Source organism: Myxine glutinosa, chromosome 2 (assembly GCF_964187855.1).
Source record: "Myxine glutinosa chromosome 2, kmMyxGlut1.1, whole genome shotgun sequence".
Classification (NCBI taxonomy): domain Eukaryota; kingdom Metazoa; phylum Chordata; class Myxini; order Myxiniformes; family Myxinidae; genus Myxine; species Myxine glutinosa.
In genome coordinates this window covers 116,045,729-116,067,836 of record NC_136262.1, presented here as the reverse complement: position 1 = coordinate 116,067,836, position 22,108 = coordinate 116,045,729, and the positions used below count along the sequence as shown (strand labels likewise).

General features: G+C 45.6%; 1 protein-coding gene across 1 annotated transcript; it reads left to right on the top strand.

Annotated features, from left to right (window-relative positions):
- The first annotated feature begins 3,353 nt into the window (after positions 1-3,353).
- LOC137422304 (uncharacterized) lies at positions 3,354-21,875 on the top strand. Its single transcript, XM_068109056.2, has 8 exons — positions 3,354-3,388; positions 11,965-12,052; positions 12,335-12,653; positions 12,810-13,032; positions 13,175-13,399; positions 16,224-16,302; positions 16,743-16,901; positions 21,298-21,875. Exons 2-8 carry the CDS (start codon positions 11,990-11,992, stop codon positions 21,508-21,510), a joined length of 1,281 nt encoding a protein of 426 aa, XP_067965157.1. The 5' UTR covers positions 3,354-3,388; positions 11,965-11,989; the 3' UTR covers positions 21,511-21,875.
- Positions 21,876-22,108: the final 233 nt, after the last annotated feature.

Genomic DNA, 22,108 nt, shown 5'->3' with positions numbered 1-22,108 from the left:
GGCCTCATGCCCTCCCAACACCCCCTACCAACCAAGCCGGAGTGAGGACGCGCACTCCCTGTCCACGCCGCCGCCGTTGCTGTTGTTGTTGTTGTTGAACCGTGAGGAAGAGCTGCGGGGAGGTATTGGGAGGTCCTAAACTTCCTAACGGTGCCATACAATCACATTCTGGTGCAACGAAGGGTCAGAATTAATGGAAACGAATCCTTAACTGACATAGACTAAGAATAACTAGCAAGATGTCCTATAGTTGTCTACGTGAGATGCGGTGGACCTGGATGCGACATTTAATGGGGGAAATAGGGGGAGGTCGGGTCTACAGAGTGTTGTTTACAGAAAATGGGACTAGGGAATGGGGGATTGGGGGTAGTTGGGAAGTATTGAGGAAATAGGGGAATATTTACAAGCGGATATGGATGGATGCAAATCCCATATCCGCAACAATATTTTACTTAGCAGGGAAGTGATTTACGCACCCACACAAAAATAGGAAAACATCTCTAATTGATGCTGGGCAACAAAGTGTACTCCTGCTAGTATTCTAATAAATAGAAAAACATGGCAGATTTTCCACAAAGTTTTTTTTTTTTTTTTTTTGCCGTTTCATTCAATTAATGGTTCATTCAAAATAATGGTATGTTTCATAGAAGGTTCCTTCTGTAGTTTAATGGTGGCTTGTTAACCGAAACCATGTGAGTCTGTCTGTCTGTCTATGTCTATGTATATTTGTGGGGCACCCTGTCTGCACCCTAACACCGAGCTTGTAATGTAACACCCAGCCTGTAATGTAACACCCTGTCTGCACCCTAACACCCAGCCTGTAATGTAACACCCTGTCTGCACCCTAACACCCAGCCTGTAATGTAACACCCTGTCTACACCCTAACACCCAGCCTGTAATGTAAGATGCTGTCTGCACCCTAACACCCAGCCTGTAATGTAAGATGCTGTCTGCACCCTAACACCCAGCCTGTAATGTAACACCCTGTCTGCACCCTAACACCCAGCCTGTAATGTAACACCCTGTCTACACCCTAACACCCAGCCTGTAATGTAAGATGCTGTCTGCACCCTAACACCCAGCCTGTAATGTAAGATGCTGTCTGCACCCTAACACCCAGCCTGTAATGTAAGATGCTGTCTGCACCCTAACACCCAGCCTGTAATGTAAGACCCTGTCTGCACCCTAACACCCAGCCTGTAATGTAACACCCTGTCTGCACCCTAACACCCAGCCTGTAATGTAACACCCTGTCTGCACCCTAACACCCAGCCTGTAATGTAACACCCTGTCTGCACCCTAACACCCAGCCTGTAATGTAAGATGCTGTCTGCACCCTAACACCCAGCCTGTAATGTAACACCCTGTCTGCACCCTAACACCCAGCCTGTAATGTAAGATGCTGTCTGCACCCTAACACCCAGCCTGTAATGTAAGATGCTGTCTGCACCCTAACACCCAGCCTGTAATGTAAGATGCTGTCTGCACCCTAACACCCAGCCTGTAATGTAAGATGCTGTCTGCACCCTAACACCCAGCCTGTAATGTAAGATGCTGTCTGCACCCTAACACCCAGCCTGTAATGTAACACCCTGTCTGCACCCTAACACCCAGCCTGTAATGTAACACCCTGTCTGCACCCTAACACCCAGCCTGTAATGTAAGATGATGTCTGCACCCTAACACCCAGCCTGTAATGTAACACCCTGTCTGCACCCTAACACCCAGCCTGTAATGTAACACCCTGTCTGCACCCTAACACCCAGCCTGTAATGTCAGATGCTGTCTGCACCCTAACACCCAGCCTGTAATGTCAGATGCTGTCTGCACCCTAACACCCAGCCTGTAATGTCAGATGCTGTCTGCACCCTAACACCCAGCCTGTAATGTAAGATGCTGTCTGCACCCTAACACCCAGCCTGTAATGTAAGATGCTGTCTGCACCCTAACACCCAGCCTGTAATGTAAGATGCTGTCTGCACCCTAACACCCAGCCTGTAATGTAACATCCTCTCTGCGCCCTAACACCCAGCCTGTAATGTAACATCCTCTCTGCGCCCTAACACCCAGCCTGTAATGTAACACCCTCTCTGCGCCCTAACACCCAGCCTGTAATGTAACACCCTCTCTGGACCCTAACACCCAGCCTGTAATGTAACACCCTCTCTGGACCCTAACACCCAGCCTGTAATGTAACACCCTCTCTGCACCCTAACACCCAGCCTGTAATGTAACACCCTCTCTGCGCCCTAACACCCAGCCTGTAATGTAACACCCTCTCTGCACCCTAACACCCAGCCTGTAATGTAACATCCTCTCTGCGCCCTAACACCCAGCCTGTAATGTAACACCCTCTCTGCGCCCTAACACCCAGCCTGTAATGTAACACCCTCTCTGCGCCCTAACACCCAGCCTGTAATGTAACATCCTCTCTGCACCCTAACACCCAGCCTGTAATGTAACATCCTCTCTGCACCCTAACACCCAGCCTGTAATGTAACACCCTCTCTGCGCCCTAACACCCAGCCTGTAATGTAACACCCTGTCTGTGCCCTAACACCCAGCCTGTAATGTAACACCCTCTCTGCGCCCTAACACCCAGCCTGTAATGTAACACCCTGTCTGCACCCTAACACCCAGCCTGTAATGTAACACCCTGTCTGTACCCTAACACCCAGCCTGTAATGTAACACCCTGTCTGCACCCTAACACCCAGCCTGTAATGTAACACCCTCTCTGCACCCTAACACCCAGCCTGTAATGTAACACCCTGACACCCAGCCTGTAATATAACACCCTGCCTGCACCGGAAGCACCAATCAGAGTTTATAGTGGAGACGGGAATCGAACCCGGACTAGATCGCTGAAAGGTGAGTGTGCTACCTCTGTACCATCTATACACACGTACCGTGTACAAAATTAGGAAGTGAAAAATAAAAGACAAATTTGTCGTTTTCCTTGACGACTGTGACAATCTCATTCCCAGTCCCTCTTAGTCTTATCTTGAACGTCCTCTATAACTCAGACAAGCCTCTAATCTCTGTATATGAATATTTATGTTGTTGCTTGGAGGCAGTTTATGATACGATAACCAATCCTCCCTATCGGCCCGATTGCCGAAAATAATAAAATACAGCACAAAAAAAAATCACCATTTTAACAAATAGAAACACAATGACGCAGCCCAGTTGTCGCGTCACTTTGTTGGCTTGGACTCCAAGATGGCGGATCGTAAATGAGGTGACGTCAGACGCACAAGCTCTTTTATTCACGGTAAGGATGTAAAAAAAAAAAAGTGCGTGGTGTCCGGCGTCCATGCCGTTTGCGGAAGTGACGTATTTCCGTTTCCGACTCCAACGATGCTGACGTCACGACAGCTCGGCCCAGGTTGTCTTTTTTCTTTTTTTCTTTTTTCTCTTCGTTCTTTTTTCTTTTCTCTCTTTTTTCCCTTCCTTTTGTCTCTGTCGGCTTCAATGCCCGGCGTATGTCCCTTGTTCCGGAGTGACGGGGGGGAGGGGAAGGGGACAGTCGTCCACAATAAGCGGAACTGACCAGTAGATAGACAAAGAAATGTCTGCACCTGGAATGCGGCCGATGTATTAATTAATATCGAAGAACGCGCGTCGGGCGCAATGTCTGGAATTCGTATGTTGGGGAGGACGTAGCGCTGGATCGACACTTACCTGGACGTGTGTGCGGTGGTTAAAGAGCGCGATTTGTCTGCGTGTCCGTGACAGAGGATCCTTGTGCGGCCGTTGGACAAATTCACCTTTAGACCTGATACACTCGCCGCGTCCATCGCACTCGAGGGGAGGCATGAATTAAAGCGGGGATCGACCCAGGCGGACACGTGGTTCATTGTGTCCCTTTGCGCGTAATCTCATCACTGTCTGTACACTCGTCTACCCTAAAAGGGTGTGGACAATTGGATTACAAACCGCACATTGCTGTTGATTATTGAAACCAAAAGCCCACGGTGGACCCTTAACCGACACCCCACAGTGGACCCTCAACAGAGAGCCACAGTGGACCCTCAACAGAGAGCCACAGTGGACCCTTAACAGAGAGCCACAGTGGATCCTTAACCGATAGCCACAGTGGACCCTTAACTGATAGCCACAGTGGACCCTTAACTGATAGCCACAGTGGACCCTTAACAGAGAGCCACAGTGGACCCTTAACCGATAGCCACAGTGGACCCTTAACCGATAGCCACAGTGGACCCTTAACCGATAGCCACAGTGGACCCTTAACTGATAGCCACAGTGGACCCTTAACTGATAGCCACAGTGGACCCTTAACTGATAGCCACAGTGGACCCTTATCTGATAGCCACAGTGGACCCGCAACAGATAGCCACAGTGGACCCTCAACAGATAACCACAGTGGACCCTCAACAGATAGCCACAGTGGACCCTCAACAGATAGCCACAGTGGACCCTTAACTGATAGCCACAGTGGACCCTTAACTGATAGCCACAGTGGACCCTTAACTGATAGCCACAGTGGACCCTTAACTGATAGCCACAGTGGACCCTTAACTGATAGCCACAGTGGACCCTTAGCTGATAGCCACAGTGCACCCTTAACTGATAGCCACAGTGGACCCTTAACAGATAGCCGCAGTGGACCCTTAACAGATAGCCACAGTGGATCCTTAACAGATAGCCACAGTGGACCCTTAACAGATAGCCACAGTGGACCCTTAACAGATAGCCACAGTGGACCCTTAACAGATAGCCACAGTGGACCCTTAACATATAGCCACAGTGGACCCTTAACAGATCGCCACAGTGGACCCTTAACCGATAGTGCACAGTGGACCCTTAACCGATAGTGCACAGTGGACCCATAACCGATAGTGCACAGTGGACCCTTAACAGATAGCCACAGTGGACCTTTAACTGATAGCCACAGTGGACCTTTAACTGATAGCCACAGTGGACCCTTAACTGACAGCCACAGTGGACCCTTAACTGATAGCCACAGTGGACCCATAACAGATAGCCACAGTGGACCCTTAACAGATAGCCACAGTGGACCCTTAACAGATAGCCACAGTGGACCCTTAACAGATAGCCACAGTGGACCCTTAACAGATAGCCACAGTGCACCCTTAACTGATAGCCACAGTGGACCCTTAACTGATAGCCACAGTGGACCCTTAACTGATAGCCACAGTGGACCCTTAACTGATAGCCACAGTGGACCCTTAACTGATAGCCACAGTGGACCCTTAACTGATAGCCACAGTGCACCCTTAACTGATAGCCGCAGTGGACCCTTAACTGATAGCCGCAGTAGACCCTTAACTGATAGCCGCAGTGGACCCTTAACTGATAGCCGCAGTGGACCCTTAACTGATAGCCGCAGTGGACCCTTAACTGATAGCCGCAGTGGACCCTTAACTGATAGCCACAGTGGACCCTTAACTGAGAGCCACAGTGGACCCTTAACTGATAGCCACAGTGGACCCTTAACTGATAGCCACAGTGGACCCTTAACTGATAGCCACAGTGGACCCTTAACTGATAGCCACAGTGGACCCTTAACTGATAGCCACAGTGGACCCTTAACTGATAGCCACAGTGGACCCTTAACTGATAGCCACAGTGGACCCTTAACTGATAGCCACAGTGGACCCTTAACTGATAGCCACAGTGGACCCTTAACTGATAGCCACAGTGGACCCTTAACTGATAGCCACAGTGGACCGTTAACTGATAGCCACAGTGCACCCTTAACAGATAGCCACAGTGGAACTTTAACCAATAGCCCGCAGTAGATCCTTAATGCAGTAGATCATGAAGTTCTTGCCGACGTCCTCTCTGGTCGAAGGCAACGTGTGGCCCTGCATGGAATTCTCTCACCTCCCCTTGCTGTCCAGGCTGGAGTTCCTCAAGGCACTGTTCTGGGTGGGCCCTTTGCTTTTTCTGCTGTTTATTAATGATCTTTCCGATTCTCTGGAAAATCCCCTCTTTTTCTTTGCTGATGACTCCACTCTCTGCCGCTCCAGATCTCATCCCTCAGATCGGCAGTCTGCAGCTTCTTCACTCTGCAGACCTGGACAAAATCACAGACTGGTCAAACAAGTGGAACATGTCTTGTGATTCTGACAAATCTGACACTCTCACTATCTCTCTCCGAAAATACCCCTACTTTCTTTCGTCTGGAAAGCCTTCCCATCTACTTTCTCAACAATCCCCTCGAGGAAGTTCTGTCACTCAAGCTTTTGGGTTTCACGATCTGCCATAATCTTTCCTGGGAAAACCACATTTCCAAGCTGGCCTCCAAAGCCAGTCACCGACTGGGCATCCTCCGTCGTGTGAAGTCCTTCCTTGGCACTTTTGAGCTCCTCACTGCTTCCAAAGTCCAAAGTTTTCATCCACAGCTTGATGGAATACTGCTCTCCCCTCAGGGCTGGTGCACCTGCCTCACACCTAGCTTGGCTTCACGCTGTTGAAACCAAAGCTTTCAGAATCATTGGAATCTCCCGTGATTAAGCTGATTTTGAGGGCCTTTCACTCGCTCATCGCAGACAGGTTGGTGGTCTTTCCGTCTTCTACCGACTCCTCTCCAGCCTAACTCCTCCTTCTCTGTCTGTGCTCTGTCCTCCAAATATTCCTGCAGGACACAAAAGATCTGCCAGCAACCCTCTTCTGATGAAACTGCCAAAATCAAGACTCTCTGCTCACCTTCACTCCTTCATTCCTCTTTTCTCCTGCCTCTGGAACAAACTCCCTCACTCTCTTCAATCCCACTCCACCCTCCAGGTCTTTAAAACAGCTGTTCACCACCATCTCTTATCTTCCCCCCATCTCTTATCTTCCCCCATCCAAAACCTTGATCTTTTCTACCCCCGCTAATTTCACCCCAATTCCACTTTTTTGAAATACCAACATTTCTGTCCTGGAAGTCCTTGGTGTCCTTGTGTTTTATACTTCTCCCACCACCCCCCCCCCCCCTTCCCACGCCTCCTCCCCCCAAGCCCTCTCCCTCCCACACATCGCCCTGCTCTCAAATGTTGTGTTTATGTGCTTCCCCTTCTCTCCCCATCTTGTCTCCCGCTCCCTTCATTATATGTTTTATGTGTCTGTGCATGATTTCATGTTTAATGTGTGAGCTCGCACACGAGCCTCGATTCTGTAAATAAATAAATAAATAAACCAATCGCCCGCAGTTGATCCGTAATCATTAGTGAAACTGATCGTGATAGCCCGCAGTTGATCCGTAATCAATAGTGAAACTGATCGTGATAGCCCGCAGTTGATCCGTAATCAATAGTGAAACTGATCGTGATAGCCCGCAGTTGATCCTTAATCAACAGTGAAACTTTGTTCGCTCTTTCATGACATGAAAGAAAACAACAATGAAAACAAAAACAACATGAAATTGTTAGCTCTTTCACGAGCCTCGATTCAGTATACAAAAAACAAAAAAAAAAACTCATGGTGATAGCCCGCAGTTGATCCTTAATCAATAATGAAACTGATAGTGACAGCCCGCAGTTGATCCTTAATAGTGAAACTGATAGTGATATCCCACAGTTGATCCATATAATCAATAGTGAAACTGACAGTGATAGCCTACAGTTGATCCATTAATCAATAATGAAACTGATAGTGACAGCCCGCAGTTGATCCATAATCAATAATGAAACTGATAGTGATAGCCAGCAGTTGATCCTTAATAGTGAAACTGATAGTGATAGCCCACAGTTGATCCATTAATCAATAGTGAAACTGATAGTGATAGCCCGCAGTTGATCCTTAATCAATAATGAAACTGACAGTGACAGCCCGCAGTTGATCCATAATCAATAATGAAACTGATAGTGATAGCCCGCAGTTGATCCTTAATCAATAATGAAACTGATAGTGACAGCCCGCAGTTGATCCTTAATCAATAATGAAACTGATAGTGATAGCCCGCAGTTGATCCTTAATCAATAATGAAACTGATAGTGATAGCCCACAGTTGATCCATTAATCAATAATGAAACTGATAGTGATAGCCCGCAGTTGATCCTTAATCAATAATGAAACTGACAGTGACAGCCCGCAGTTGATCCATAATCAATAATGAAACTGATAGTGATAGCCCGCAGGTGATCCTTAATCAATAATGAAACTGATAGTGACAGCCCGCAGTTGATCCTTAATCAATAATGAAACTGACAGTGACAGCCCGCAGTTGATCCATAATCAATAATGAAACTGATAGTGATAGCCCGCAGTTGATCCTTAATAGTGAAACTGATAGTGATAGCCCACAGTTGATCCATTAATCAATAGTGAAACTGATAGTGATAGCCCGCAGTTGATCCTTAATCAATAATGAAACTGATAGTGACAGCCCGCAGTTGATCCTTAATCAATAATGAAACTGATAGTGATAGCCCGCAGTTGATCCTTAATAGTGAAACTGATAGTGATAGCCCACAGTTGATCCATATAATCAATCGTGAAACTGACAGTGATAGCCTACAGTTGATCCATTAATCAATAGTGAAACTGATAGCGATAGCCTACAGTTGATCTTTAATCAATAATGAAACTGATAGTGATAGCCCGCAGTTGATCCATATAATCAACAGTGAAACTGATAGCGAACGCCTACAGTTGATCCTTAATCAATAATGAAACTAATAGTGATAGCCCGCACTTGATCGTTAATCAATAGGGAATCTGACAGTGATAGCCTACAGTTGATCCATAATCAATAGTGAAACTGATAGCGATAGCCTACAGTTGATCCTTAATCAATAATGAAACTGATCGTGATAGCCCGCAGTTGATCCTTAATAGTGAAACTGATAGTGATAGCCCACAGTTGATCCTTAATCAAAAGGGAAACTGATAGTGATAGCCCGCAGTTGATCCTTGATAGTGAAACTGATAGTGATAGCCCACAGTTGATCCTTAATCAATAATGAAACTGATAGTGATAGCCCGCAGTTGATCCTTAATAGTGAAACTGATATTGATAGCCCACAGTTGATCCTTAATCAATAGGGAAACTGACAGTGATAGCCTACAGTTGATCCATAATCAATAGTGAAACTGATCGCGATAGCCTACAGTTGATCCTTAATCAATAATGAAACTGATCGTGATAGCCCGCAGTTGATCTTTAATCAATAGTGAAACTGATAGTGATAGCCTACAGTTGATCCTTAATCAATAGTGAAACTGACAGTCATAGCCTACAGTTGATCCATAATCAATAGTGAAACTGATAGCGATAGCCTACAGTTGATCCTTAATCAATAATGAAACTGATCGTGATAGCCCGCAGTTGATCCTTAATCAATAGTGAAACTGATAGCGATAGCCTACAGTTGATCCTTAATCAATAATGAAACTGACAGTGATAGCCTACAGTTGATCCATTAATCAATAGTGAAACTGATAGCGATAGCCGACAGTTGATCTTTAATCAATAATGAAACTGATAGTGATAGCCCGCAGTTGATCCATATAATCAATAGGGAAACTGATAGTGATAGCCTACAGTTGATCCATAATCAACAGTGAAACTGATAGTGATAGCCCACAGTTGATCCATTAATCAATAGTGAAACTGATAGTGATAGCCCGCAGTTGATCCTTAATCAATAATGAAACTGATAGTGATAGCCCGCAGTTGATCCTTAATCAATAATGAAACTGGTAGTGACAGCCCGCAGTTGATCCTTAATCAATAATGAAACTGATAGTGACAGCCTGCAGTTGATCCATAATCAATAATGAAACTGATAGTGATAGCCTTAATAGTGAAACTGATCCTTAATAGTGAAACTGATAGTGATAGCCCGCAGTTGATCCATATAATCAATAGGGAAACTGATAGTGATAGCCTACAGTTGATCCTTAATCAATAATGAAACTGATAGTGATAGCCTACAGTTGATCCTTAATCAATAATGAAACTGATAGTGATAGCCCGCAGTTGATCCTTAATAGTGAAACTGATAGTGATAGCCCACAGTTGATCCATATAATCAATAGTGAAACTGACAGTGATAGCCTACAGTTGATCCATTAATCAATAGTGAAACTGATAGTGATAGCCTACAGTTGATCTTTAATCAATAATGAAACTGATAGTGATAGCCCGCAGTTGATCCATATAATCAATAGGGAAACTGATAGTGATAGCCCACAGTTGATCCTTAATCAATAGGGAAACTGATAGCGATAGCCTACAGTTGATCCTTAATCAATAATGAAACTAATAGTGATAGCCTACAGTTGATCCATAATCAATAGTGAAACTGATAGCGATAGCCTACAGTTGATCCTTAATCAATAATGAAACTGATCGTGATAGCCCGCAGTTGATCCTTAATAATGAAACTGATAGTGATAGCCCACAGTTGATCCTTAATCAATAGGGAAACTGATAGTGATAGCCCGCAGTTGATCCTTAATCGTGAAACTGATAGTGATAGCCCACAGTTGATCCTTAATCAATAATGAAACTGATAGTGATAGCCCGCAGTTGATCCTTAATAGTGAAACTGATAGTGATAGCCCACAGTTGATCCTTAATCAATAGGGAAATTGACAGTGATAGCCTACAGTTGATCCATAATCAATAGTGAAACTGATAGCGATAGCCTACAGTTGATCCTTAATCAATAATGAAACTGATCGTGATAGCCCGCAGTTGATCCTTAATCAATAGTGAAACTGATAGCGATAGCCTACAGTTGATCCTTAATCAATAATGAAACTAATCGTGATAGCCCGCAGTTGATCCTTAATCAATAATGAAACTGATAGTGACAGCCCGCAGGTGATCCTTAATCAATAGTGAAACTGATCGTGATAGCCCGCAGTTGATCCTTAATCAATAATGAAACTGATCGTGATAGCCCGCAGTTGATCCTTAATCAATAATGAAACTGATAGTGATAGCCCGCAGTTGATCCTTAATCAATAGTGAAACTAATAGTGATAGCCCGCAGTTGATCCTTAATCAATAATGAAACTGATCATGATAGCCCGCAGTTGATCCTTAATCAATAATGAAACTGATAGTGACAGCCCGCAGGTACGTGATCCTTAATCAATAGTGAAACTGATAGTGAAAGCCCACAGTTGATCCTTAATCAATAGTGAAACTGATAGTGATAGCCCGCAGTTGATCCTTAATCAATAGTGAAACTGATAGTGACAGCCCGCAGTTGATCCTTAATCAATAGTGAAACTGATAGTGATAGCCCGCAGTTGATCCTTAATCAGTAGTGAAACTAATAGTGATAGCCCGCAGTTGATCCTTAATCAATAACCCACATTTGATCCTGACCCGACAGCCCACAGTTGATCCTTAATTGATAGTGAAACTGATAGCCCACAGTTGTCCCTTAATCAATATCCTAGAGTGGACCCTGAACTGATCGTGAAACTGATAGCCCACAGTTGTCCCTTAATCAATATCCTAGAGTGGACCCTGAACTGATCGTGAAACTGATGGCCCACAGTTGTCCCTTAATCAATATCCGAGAGTGGACCCTTAACCCCAGCAACTTTGTAAACTCCCTCGAGAGGTTCTCAAGAGTTCAGGTTTATGACTCGGAGTTCATAATAAAGTTGTTTTACAGCTTGATACGTGAGCCACCATTGATGGCTGGAGTTCTAAGAACGTGCAGGACACAAGATAAGCAAAGATAATTATCAAGCACCGGATTTAATCTTCCTGCGGTGGTCACCCAACCACGGACTAAATGCCACCATAGTTTGGTCTCCTAACATGATGGGCACCATCATGGCTTTTCTGTGCCGCCTGCTTAACAAATGGCCTTGAAATCGCAAACTCTGCAGCTGTCGGGTCCACCATGGGGACCAGGTGTTCATGAGGAATGGATGAGTCAATTTAAAGAGATGACCAAAAAGTGCAAGTATGACGTATTTTAAACTCATTTCAAGTTAATAAACTTCCCTTTGCTCATCTCCCAGCATCCTGAAACCTCACACAGACACCATGGGAGAACCGGCCTACGGTGGCTTGTACTTCTGGCCGCACGGCCCATCCGCCGCCAACCAGGTAAATTGTTTGACCAGGTAACTGACGATGAGGATGCAAAATGACATTGGAGTTCAATTTGCTTGTTGTTGTTGTTGCAATTGTTGTTGTTTTTTTTGTGTTTTTTAGCTTAATGTTAATGTTGATAGTTTAACTGGACTGTAACGGGTCAGAGTAAACGTCAGAGTTTTCACTCTAATTCATCACGTGATCATGTATGCATTCCGATACTGTACTGCACTTATGATACTATGAGTGAAAATGATAGTAGTGTGCGTGTCTGTGTGTGTTTGTTTCATTCAGCTCGACAATCTTCTTCTGCTGAAACAACTGAAACAGTTTGGAGAGAAACCAGAAAAGGGGGAATGTGGGCCAGCCTCTTCAGCATCTGCAGTTGCCATGGCAGCGAGCATGCCACCAACAGTTGCCATGGCAGCCTGCATGGCACCAACAGTTGCCATGGCAGCCAGCATGTCACCCCCAATCGCCATGGCAACCAGCAACATGATGCCAGCCATTTCCATGGCGACAGACAACCTGCCTCCCATTGTTGCTGCCAGCTCGGCTCCATCTTCAGCATCGGTTGCTATGACAACAGCTTCTATGGCCACCATTGCTGCCGGTACATAGGTGTACAAATTTGCTACTGCAAGATCTGTTCAATAATATGTGTGCTTATTCCTACTTTATTACTCACTTTATTGTTTTATTTTAAGATTTAATTTTTTTACCTCATTTGTTCTTTTTTCCATCACCCACGATCTCACCCTGTCTCCAGTGCCATACCACCTCGATCGTCCACCACCTCTTCTCCCCTCCCCTGGCACCCTTACACCTCCAAACATGGTTCCAGGTGGGGGTGGAGAGAAGGTCGGAGGAGGTGCTGGTTGGCCCGGTGGAGGGGTTGGGATGGGTCGGGGTCGGGGCAGAGGGAGGGGGAAAGGTGGGGAGAGAGCTGGGGGTGGAGGAGTGAGGGATAGACAACAGCCAAAGACATATCGGTGAGTATGGAGCTACATTCCTTTTGTTATTTATTAGTTGTTGTTTTTTTTCTCCTTGTATTCTTCTTTCCATTTCTTATTTTAATTCGCTTTGTTCTCCTTCTACTGCTGTTACTCCTCTTCCTCATTCTCCCTTCTACAGCTGCAAGGTGTGTCCTTCGACCTTTGTGTCCAAATCGACCATGCAGCTGCACGCCAAGTCACATACGGAAATGAAAGCTCACCCTTGCTCCCACTGCCCCAAATCGTTTGTTTGTACGTCGTACCTTGCCCAACACCTAAGGGTACACTCTGGCGCCAAGCCGTACCCCTGTGCCTACTGTGATAAAGCTTTCCGCCAGATCTCGCACCTGCAGCAGCACACGCGGTGAGTGAGACCTTTCAAGGGAGAAAGGGGCAATTTGACATGTGGTGGTGATTTGGGTTTCACCAATAGGCTACCTGCACCATTTCCTGGTCTTACCGATCTTACCAATAGACTACCTGCAAGACCGATCGTCTAACAGCAGCGTAGCCAGGCTTGTTTGATACTTTAGTTGAAGAGGATAGTTTGACCTAGGTGGGGATACCAGGTAGCAGTTAGCAAATAATGTAAGTATTTGGTTTTTTTTGACCGGTTCATGAATGACTTGCTTTAAAAAAACGGTGAATGGCAAATGATGAACCAATAAATTCCACATTCCTGTGCCACCTTTAGTCAAATGTCAGGCATTGACAGCACGTTCTCTATAATTTAATTCCATACAGCATCATTCATCATTCCAATCACAAACAAGAAAGAGAAATCAGAGTTTGCAGATCCTCGCCAGGTCGTGTTTTTACTGGTTTTTTAAGGCTTTTGTGTTAAAACAAATATGGCGGCCGAACCATTGACCGATGACGTCATCATTATTTTATTTTTTCCCTTCAACAATTTATCCCTAGATGACGCTCAATAAATTTCATCTTGATCGGATTAAGTTTTGTACTTGTCGAATTATGACATCATAATGGAGGCACCTATGACATCATCATTAACATATTTTATTCCACATGGAGAGTTCTTTACAATGAGCCATGTCTCAATTCTTTCTATGCAGTACTTTTGGAGATGTGGAGGTGCAAAGTTTTTCGTTTTTTCCAAGATGGCGCCGGTCCCACTTGACTTATGACGTCACAATTATCATTTAAAAATCTGCAGAATTTCCTCGAGTGCACCTATGGTGAAAATTTCCTGTCAATCGGACCAACGGTTGCAGAGAAAACTAGAACGGCACTCAGTAGAGAGCATACCTCCGCCTGGTTGGCCATATCACTCAATGGTGAAGAATCACTTTTGAGGCCATGGCTACTGGTTGGCCATAAATTCTACTAGCTGGATCTGGCTCCGGATCTTCACCAAAATTGAATCTATTTGTCCTTGACACACACCCAACCTGTCCACCAAGTTTCGTCCAAATCCGTCCACACCTTCTTCAGATATCCCGCCACGTATCGTTTTTGGCCCTATCCCCCAATGGTGAAGAATCACTTTTAAAAATTCTAGTAGCCGGATCCGAATCCGGATCTTCACCAAAATCTAAACATTTCGTCCTTGTTACTTTCACTACATCTCTGCCAAATTTCGTCCGAATTGTCCACAACTTTTTGAGATATTATATTCACAAACAGAGAAACATACAGGGGTGAAAACATAACCTCCATCCACCTTTGGTGGCGGAGGTAAATATAATGTTAAATCACGATTGCATTGAGGTATTATTAAACCAGGGAACCGTTATCATCTGTTCACTTCCGGATTCCGGAGCAAGGTCCGTGTCGATTACATTTCAAAATCATCATTGTATTGAGGAATTTCTGAAACATCCTACCTACCTTACGACACCTGCTAGAACCCAAAAATGTTCCACAGGTTATTAGTCCCACACCGGTGTTCACCGGAGGGGACTATAGGTTTGCACTCCGTCCCTCCGTCTGTCCGTCTGCCATGCAAAGAACAGCTTTCCGGACTTTTTTTCTAAACTCTTAACGCTAATGATTTCAAACTTGGTACATGGTTTCCTCATGATAAGTTACAGATCAAGTTCGAACTTCACGACGTTTCGATCATTTTTGACAAAGTTATGGCACTTTGAACTTTGGTAATTTCCCCAACAGTTTTCCGGACTATAATTTGGAGTGCGGTAAGTCAAAGCTGTTAATATTCCTTGTTTTAACTCCAATTTATATTCTGTTTCCACTTTTAGTGAGAAGTAGGGGTCTGTGCAACCATTCATAAACTTTATTTGGTGCAAATTGGATAATGTTTAGCCGAATTACCTCAGACCGTGAGTTGGTAATTATATAATTCACACATAGTGCAATACGTGCAGGCTGCTCCACGGAGCGACCTTGCGGGCTTATTTTAACTCTGATTTACATTTTTTTTCCCCCTTTTAGTGAGAGGTAGGGGACTGTGCAACCATTCATGAACTTTATTTGGTGCAAATCGGATAATTTATAGCCGAGTTACCTCAGACCGTGAGTTGGTAATTATATAATTTACACAGTGCAATACGTGCAGGCTGCCCCAACAGTTTTCTGGACGACAGACTGCCGGTAGGAGACATGTATTGCAGCGCAATACTCAGAATACTTGTTATATTTCCTTTTGGTAAAATATGCAACTGTAATGGTTACTAAACGCTTGTCCCCCTGTCATGTGACCACGTCCTCAGCTCTAATTGGTGTACGTTTGTGGGGACATATGGACAGACAATCGCTGTTTGCCCTACAGGCTACGACATAAAAATCGCTTCAACGGACTACATGGCCCAATGTAAACTCAGAACCTTCTGGCCTATCCTTCTCATAAAGCACCGTACACGAGATGATTCCATGTCTGTGAATGTCTCATCGCCTCAGATTGGGCCTTGTGCACCATCCTTACGCCTTTTGTTTTATTTTAAGGAGGTCATAGCTCATTTGCAGTAGTTTTTTTTTTGCAGTAAGGCCTAATGGAGTTTGTTTTTTGCAGTAAGACCTAACGGAGGCAGTAAGATGTCATATTGGAAGCCATGGCCTATTTGCAGTCCACATTGTACCCGATGGTCCTCACATATATTAACTATGCTCTGCAGACTCGACAATAGACCCCTTTCCCTTTAAGGCTTGTCAAGTCCATTATTTTAAGTTTGTCCCTCTCAATGTCGCGTCCTCTATTTTCTCTCCAGGATCCATACGGGTGAGAGACCCTATCTGTGCTCCCACCCTGGATGTGGAAAATCCTTCACTCAGCTCTCAAATCTCCAGGTACTTGACTATTATCCGACTCTTTCTCACCGGCCACTCCCCACAAAGGTCCCTTCACCACAAAGATCCCCTCCCCACAATAGTCTGCACCCCACAACCATGCACTTCCCGAAATCCTCTCACCATATGCTCTCGCCACCCACACACACCATCTCTTGTCAAATGCTCTCTGCAAACACTCGCTCTATGTGGTTCCTATTGTTAACCCAATTGGGATCCAGTTAGACCCTTCTTGCTGATTGGTCTAATCGTTTGATGATGCACGATCTGCTGCTGCACTTGTTTTGCAGATAGTGTCCTGTGCATTGCACGAGGCAGCATTTTGTTTGCGTTTATGGAATATTGGAAATATTACCAATCACCACATGTTTTTTTGGTTTATTCGATCATTGCTTCATTTTGATGGCTTGTTTTACCTCGCGATTTCTCTTCGTGTGTAGTCTCACCAACGCAGACACAACAAAGAGCGTCCATTCCGCTGTGGACGTTGCTTGCGGGCCTACACCGACGCAGAGGCCTTGAGCGCCCACGCCTGTCCTCCAACCTCTCGGCCGCCAAAACCCTTCTGCTGTTCTGTTTGCCAACGACATTACTCTTCGGTACGTCATTTATTTTCCTCTATTGTAAGTTTACTCTGCTCTCTGTGATTGAGGATAGAGGCACGCTGCTAGTGGCAAAGAAGGGTCCACTATTGAAGGTGTGGGAAGGATATTTCAAACGGCTGTTGAACCAGGAAGGAAGCAACAGAGGGCTGGAGCTACCGAGCTATGTTGAGTTGGTGGAGATCACGGAATAGGAAGTGTAGACGGCATTGGAGAGGATGAAAAAGGGAAGGGCACCAGGCATGAATGAGATGTGTACATAAATGATAATTACAGCAGGATAAGTCAGAGACAGGTGGATGAAGAGGTTGAGATGGGTCAATTCCCGATGAGTGGAGGACAGGGTTAATTGTGCCGATATGGAAGGAGAAGGAGGATGTTCAAGATCCGGGGAAGTACGGGGCATGACAATCCTTGTCCATGTCGTGAAGGTGTGCTGGAGAGGGTTCTGAATGGGAGGATAAGGAAGAGTGGAGAAGAAGGAGGAGGAGGAGGAGATCAGAGAAGAGCAGCAGGGGTTCAGAAAGGGTAGGGGCACAACAGATGGGATGCTCGTGCTGAGACAGCTGGTGGAGAAGAGGTTGGAGGTGCAAGGTGATATGTTGTTGGGATTCGTGAACCTGGTGAAGGCCTACGACACTGTCCTGAGAAAGTCAAAGATGGTGATGGCAATAATGAGATGGGTGGTAGTAACGGAAGCAGAAGTTAGTTTGGTGGAAGGGAAGAGTTTTGGTTGGTCCTGGAATGTCAGAGGAGTTCAGTATGAACATCGGTTTGAGGCAGGGAAGTGCTCTCAGCGCACTCCTGTTTATCATGGTGATGGAGCTGGTAACAACAACAACACAACATGCATTTTAAGGCCATGTTCCCTGCTAGAGCGGGGGTTAGCCTTGCGGTCCCCATGACAATCTTCTCCATTTTGCCCTATTTTCTGCATCTCTCCTTGTTAACCCCCTTGCCCGCATTTCTTCTTCCACCATCTTTAGCCAAGTCTTTCTCGGTCTTCCCCGTCCTCTACTTCCTTCTACATTAACTTCCATCACTCTTCTCAACCAGTCACTTTCATCCTTCCTCAATACATGACCAGACCATCTCAACCTGTTCCTCTTCACAGCATCAATCACAGGCAATATTCCCATCATCTTTCGCAATTCATCATTTGTCTTCCTCTCTCTCAACGATACTCCGCACATCCATCGAACCATTCGCATTTCCACCCTTTCCAGCCTTCGTTGCTGCTCTACGTTCATTACCCATGTCTCACTCCCATAAATCATAACACTTCTCACACATGCAGCATACACCTTTCCCTTCAGCTTCAGCGACACTCTCCTCCTCATCAGCACGCCACTCAGTTCCCGAAACTTCTTCCATGCACATCTCACTCGAGCAACCGTTGCCGAATCTGATCCACCTTCTCCATTCAGCATGTCTCCGAGGTAGCAAAATGTTTTCACACCTTCCAGCTTCACGCCATCTCCAAGATCCAACTCAACATTTCCTCCATCTGCAGCTCCCTCTGTGCACACCTTACATTTGAATGTAGCTGCCACACTGGTTAATGACCCTCTCAGACCACTACATTTTTGATGAACCCACTCAGCACACATTGTACATTGAATGGAGTTCACTCCGACACCCTTCCTGCACACAGCACACGGCCACTTCCCAGTTCTTTCCACCTCACCACATGCTTTATCACTTGCCATCACCTTTGTCTTTCCGATATTCACCTTCAGACCTTTTGTCTCCATACATTCCTTCCACTTGTTCATCTTTTCCTTCAGTCCATCCATACTTTCCGCAATCAACACCAGATCATCTGCATACAACAACTCCCACGGTAAACCCTCCTTTACGGTCTGAGCCAGCACCTCCATCACAGCTACAAATAGTAGTGGACTTAATACCGACCCCTGATGCACTCCCACCTTCACCTCAAACTCACCACTGTTCCCGTCCTTCATCCTTACAGCTGTGCGTGCTCTTTTGTACATTGCCATCACTACTCTGATCAACCATTCCTCCACTCCTAACTTCCTCAATGCCCATGTCAATACTTTGCGTGGAACCCTATCGAATGCTTTCTCCAGATCAACAAACCCAAAAAACAACTTCTTCCTCTTATCCATGTACTTCTCCTGCAACTGCCTCACAATGAAAAGCGCATCTGTCGTTCCTCTTCCTGGCATAAATCCAAACTGCATTTCGTCGATCTTCACTTTCTTCCTTATCCTCCTCTCCAACACCCTTTCCAATACCTTCATTCCATGCTCCAATAACTTTATCGCTCGGTACGAGCCACACTCCAGAGGGTCACCTTTCCCCTTGTATAGAGGGACGAGGGTACTCAGTTCCCAATCCACTGGAATGCGGCCTTCTTTCACCACCAGATTACAGATCTCTGTCATTCTCTTCACACCCCAACTTCCTGCTGCCTTCAACATATCTCCCACAACTCCCGTCGGCCCTCCCGCTTTTCCACTCTTCATTGCTTTTATTGGTAAGCAGGAAGGTAAACATGAAAGATATTCTGGGGAGGATATTGTATGCGGACGATCTGGCTGTTGCGGTGGAGAGAGGACGGGAGATGCAGGAAGTACTGGGAGAGTAGAAGAAGGCATTTGAAAAACATGGGCTGAAAATGAGCATTGAGAAGATGGAGGTGATGTGGGTCGGGCAGCAGAGAAAATAAATTAATATCAGGTTAGAGGTGAAGGAGAACAGACAAGGAAATAGGTTTGAGTATCTGGGGGGGAACAGTGACTGGGGATGGTAATTCAGAGGCAGAAGTGCGGAGGAAGATTCAGGTGGGTGTGAATGTGTGGAGGAGGGTGGAGGGTGTAATGGCAGACACAATGATTTCAAGGAGATTGAAAGGGAACGTTCTGAGGTCGTGTGTAACGCCGGCCTACCTTTATGGTCTGGAGACGGTGGCACTGACAGAGAGACATGAACAGAGGCTGCAGGTTTGTGAGAACAACTGGGTCAGGAGGATTGCGGGAGTGAAGAGGGTGGATAGAAGGAGAATGGATGAACTGAGAGAGGAGAATGTGTGCAGATGAGCTTGATGGGGAGATTGGTGAAATACCGGCTGAGATGGGCTGGCCATTTGGTGTGGATGGGGGAAGAGAGAATGGAAAAGAGACCAGATAGGTTGAGGGAACAAGGTCGGAGGAAAAGAGGTAGACAGCAGTTGAGATGGGAGGATTGTGTGGAGAGGGATTTCAGTAAGGTGGAGGTGGTTGGAGGGTGGAGAGAGTTGGGTGAGGACAGAGCGGAGTGGAGGAGGATCGTAGTCAAGGAAGGGCAGGAGCTTGGTACCATCGGACCTCACCCCTGTAAAGGGAAGAGTAGGAGGAGGAGAAGAACTCTCTCTCATATTTTATTGCTGGCACTTCCTTGCACACCCTTCATGGCATTCCTCTAGCGCCTCCTTCATGGACCTCCACGTATTGTCATTTGTTCACCTGCACATGCCACCCCTCGTTAACCTCCGCTTGCCTCCCCTCGTTAACAAACGGAGAGGAGTGGCGACACCCCGTCTATACCACATACCCGTGTGTACCAACCATAGAAAGGCAATGCTATCATTGCCCGAGGAGAATCGACATCATCAACAAACACACTCCTCCCCTCGTTCACCTCCACACACCTCTCCTCGATCACTTCTACACACCTCTCCTCGGTCACTTCTACACACCTCCCCTTGGTCACTTCCACACACCTCCCCTTGATCACCTCCTCTTGGTCACCACCACACTCCGCCCCTCGTTAACCTCCACACACCTCCCCTCGGTCACCTCCACACACCTCTCTTCGTTCACCTGCACACATCTGCCGTCGTTAACCTCCGCTCGCTGTCCGTCATTCACTTCCACATACCTCCCTTCAGTCACCTCCACACACCTCCCCTCGGTCACCTCCACACACCTCCATTTTATTTTGATTAAATAACAATTCCTTGATTTCTTACATTTAAGGTTAAAATTCCAAAAGATATAAAATTGTGATGAGTATTTACAGGTGACATAGAAAATGATTATTCTATTTATTTATTTATTTACTTTATTATCCACTGCTGTAATGATACCTGCTCTTGCTAACTAACTAACTAAGATACCTCCAAGGCTAACCCCCGCTCTTGCAGGGAAAATGGCCTTAAAATGCCTGTTGTGTTGTGTTGTTGTAATGATACCTGCATTGATAAAACATACTGACAATATAATGAGTGTAACTTTATTGAACCAGCAAATTGGTTTGCATTGAAACATAACTCTCCTTCCTCTTTATATATCAAAATGAAGTATCCAAAAAAATTAAAATGAACATAACTCTTGATGATAAATGAGTGATGATTCCCGATTGTTCTCTTTTACCCGCTTCCCTGCAGGAAACGTATCTCATCAAGCACATGGCAAAGCACAATGCCTCAACCGTACCACCTCCCAGCATCCTCGGGCCTCTGATCCCCACTTCGGTCCCTCAGGACTGCCAGGCACCTCTACCTCTTCCTACCGGGCTCTCCCGTCCACCCTCTTCTAGGCCTCTTCAACCCCTCCCTCCCTCTCCTCCCTGCTCTATGTGTCCTTCGCATTATCTGTAAACTTCGTTTGTTTGGGTCCCTCATGAGGCAGGATTGGCCGACAACGTGTTTCTCACCGACCTTTCCGAGTTTAAATCCACGTGGATTTAAAAAGCCACAAAATATGTTATTCTGGTGCTGTGCATGCTGGGGTGCCGCATCCCAAAGCACATCATTATTTCCATGTATTTTTTTTAACGCTGTCCGTCTCATCCTCTTGTACTTCATTTGTGTCGTCCAAGATCCCATGATGTTTTACGGAGTAGAAGGCAAGATGATTGCCAACACTCTGGTTACGTTTCCCTACCGATGTGACCATCATTCAGAGGGGAATCCAAGGGAACGGGCCCAAGGGGTGTGGACTCTGCCCTCCCCCTCCTTTACAGAAAAAAATCATTATTTTATATTAATTCAATAATTATATTTTCATTTTAAAAATTGTTTTAATATGCTTTTCATGAAGTATTATGTTCAGAGCCATCCACTGACCACAAAGCACAAATGGTACCGACCATATGTGAGAGCGTATTGAAAAGTAATCCCTCCTATCCTTTTTCTCCAAAACAGGTAAAGATGTTTGAATGAAACAGAAACGGAGACAGATACGTACATCCATCTT

Excerpts from the sequence above, each read along its gene's own strand:
- LOC137422304 (XM_068109056.2), top strand. The coding sequence starts at position 11,990 with ATGGGAGAACCGGCCTACGGTGGCTTGTACTTCTGGCCGCACGGCCCA. Across the intron at positions 12,654-12,809 it reads TATGGCCACCATTGCTGCCG|TGCCATACCACCTCGATCGT; the intron begins GTACATAGGTGT and ends CCCTGTCTCCAG. Across the intron at positions 16,303-16,742 it reads CTCAGCTCTCAAATCTCCAG|TCTCACCAACGCAGACACAA; the intron begins GTACTTGACTAT and ends CTTCGTGTGTAG.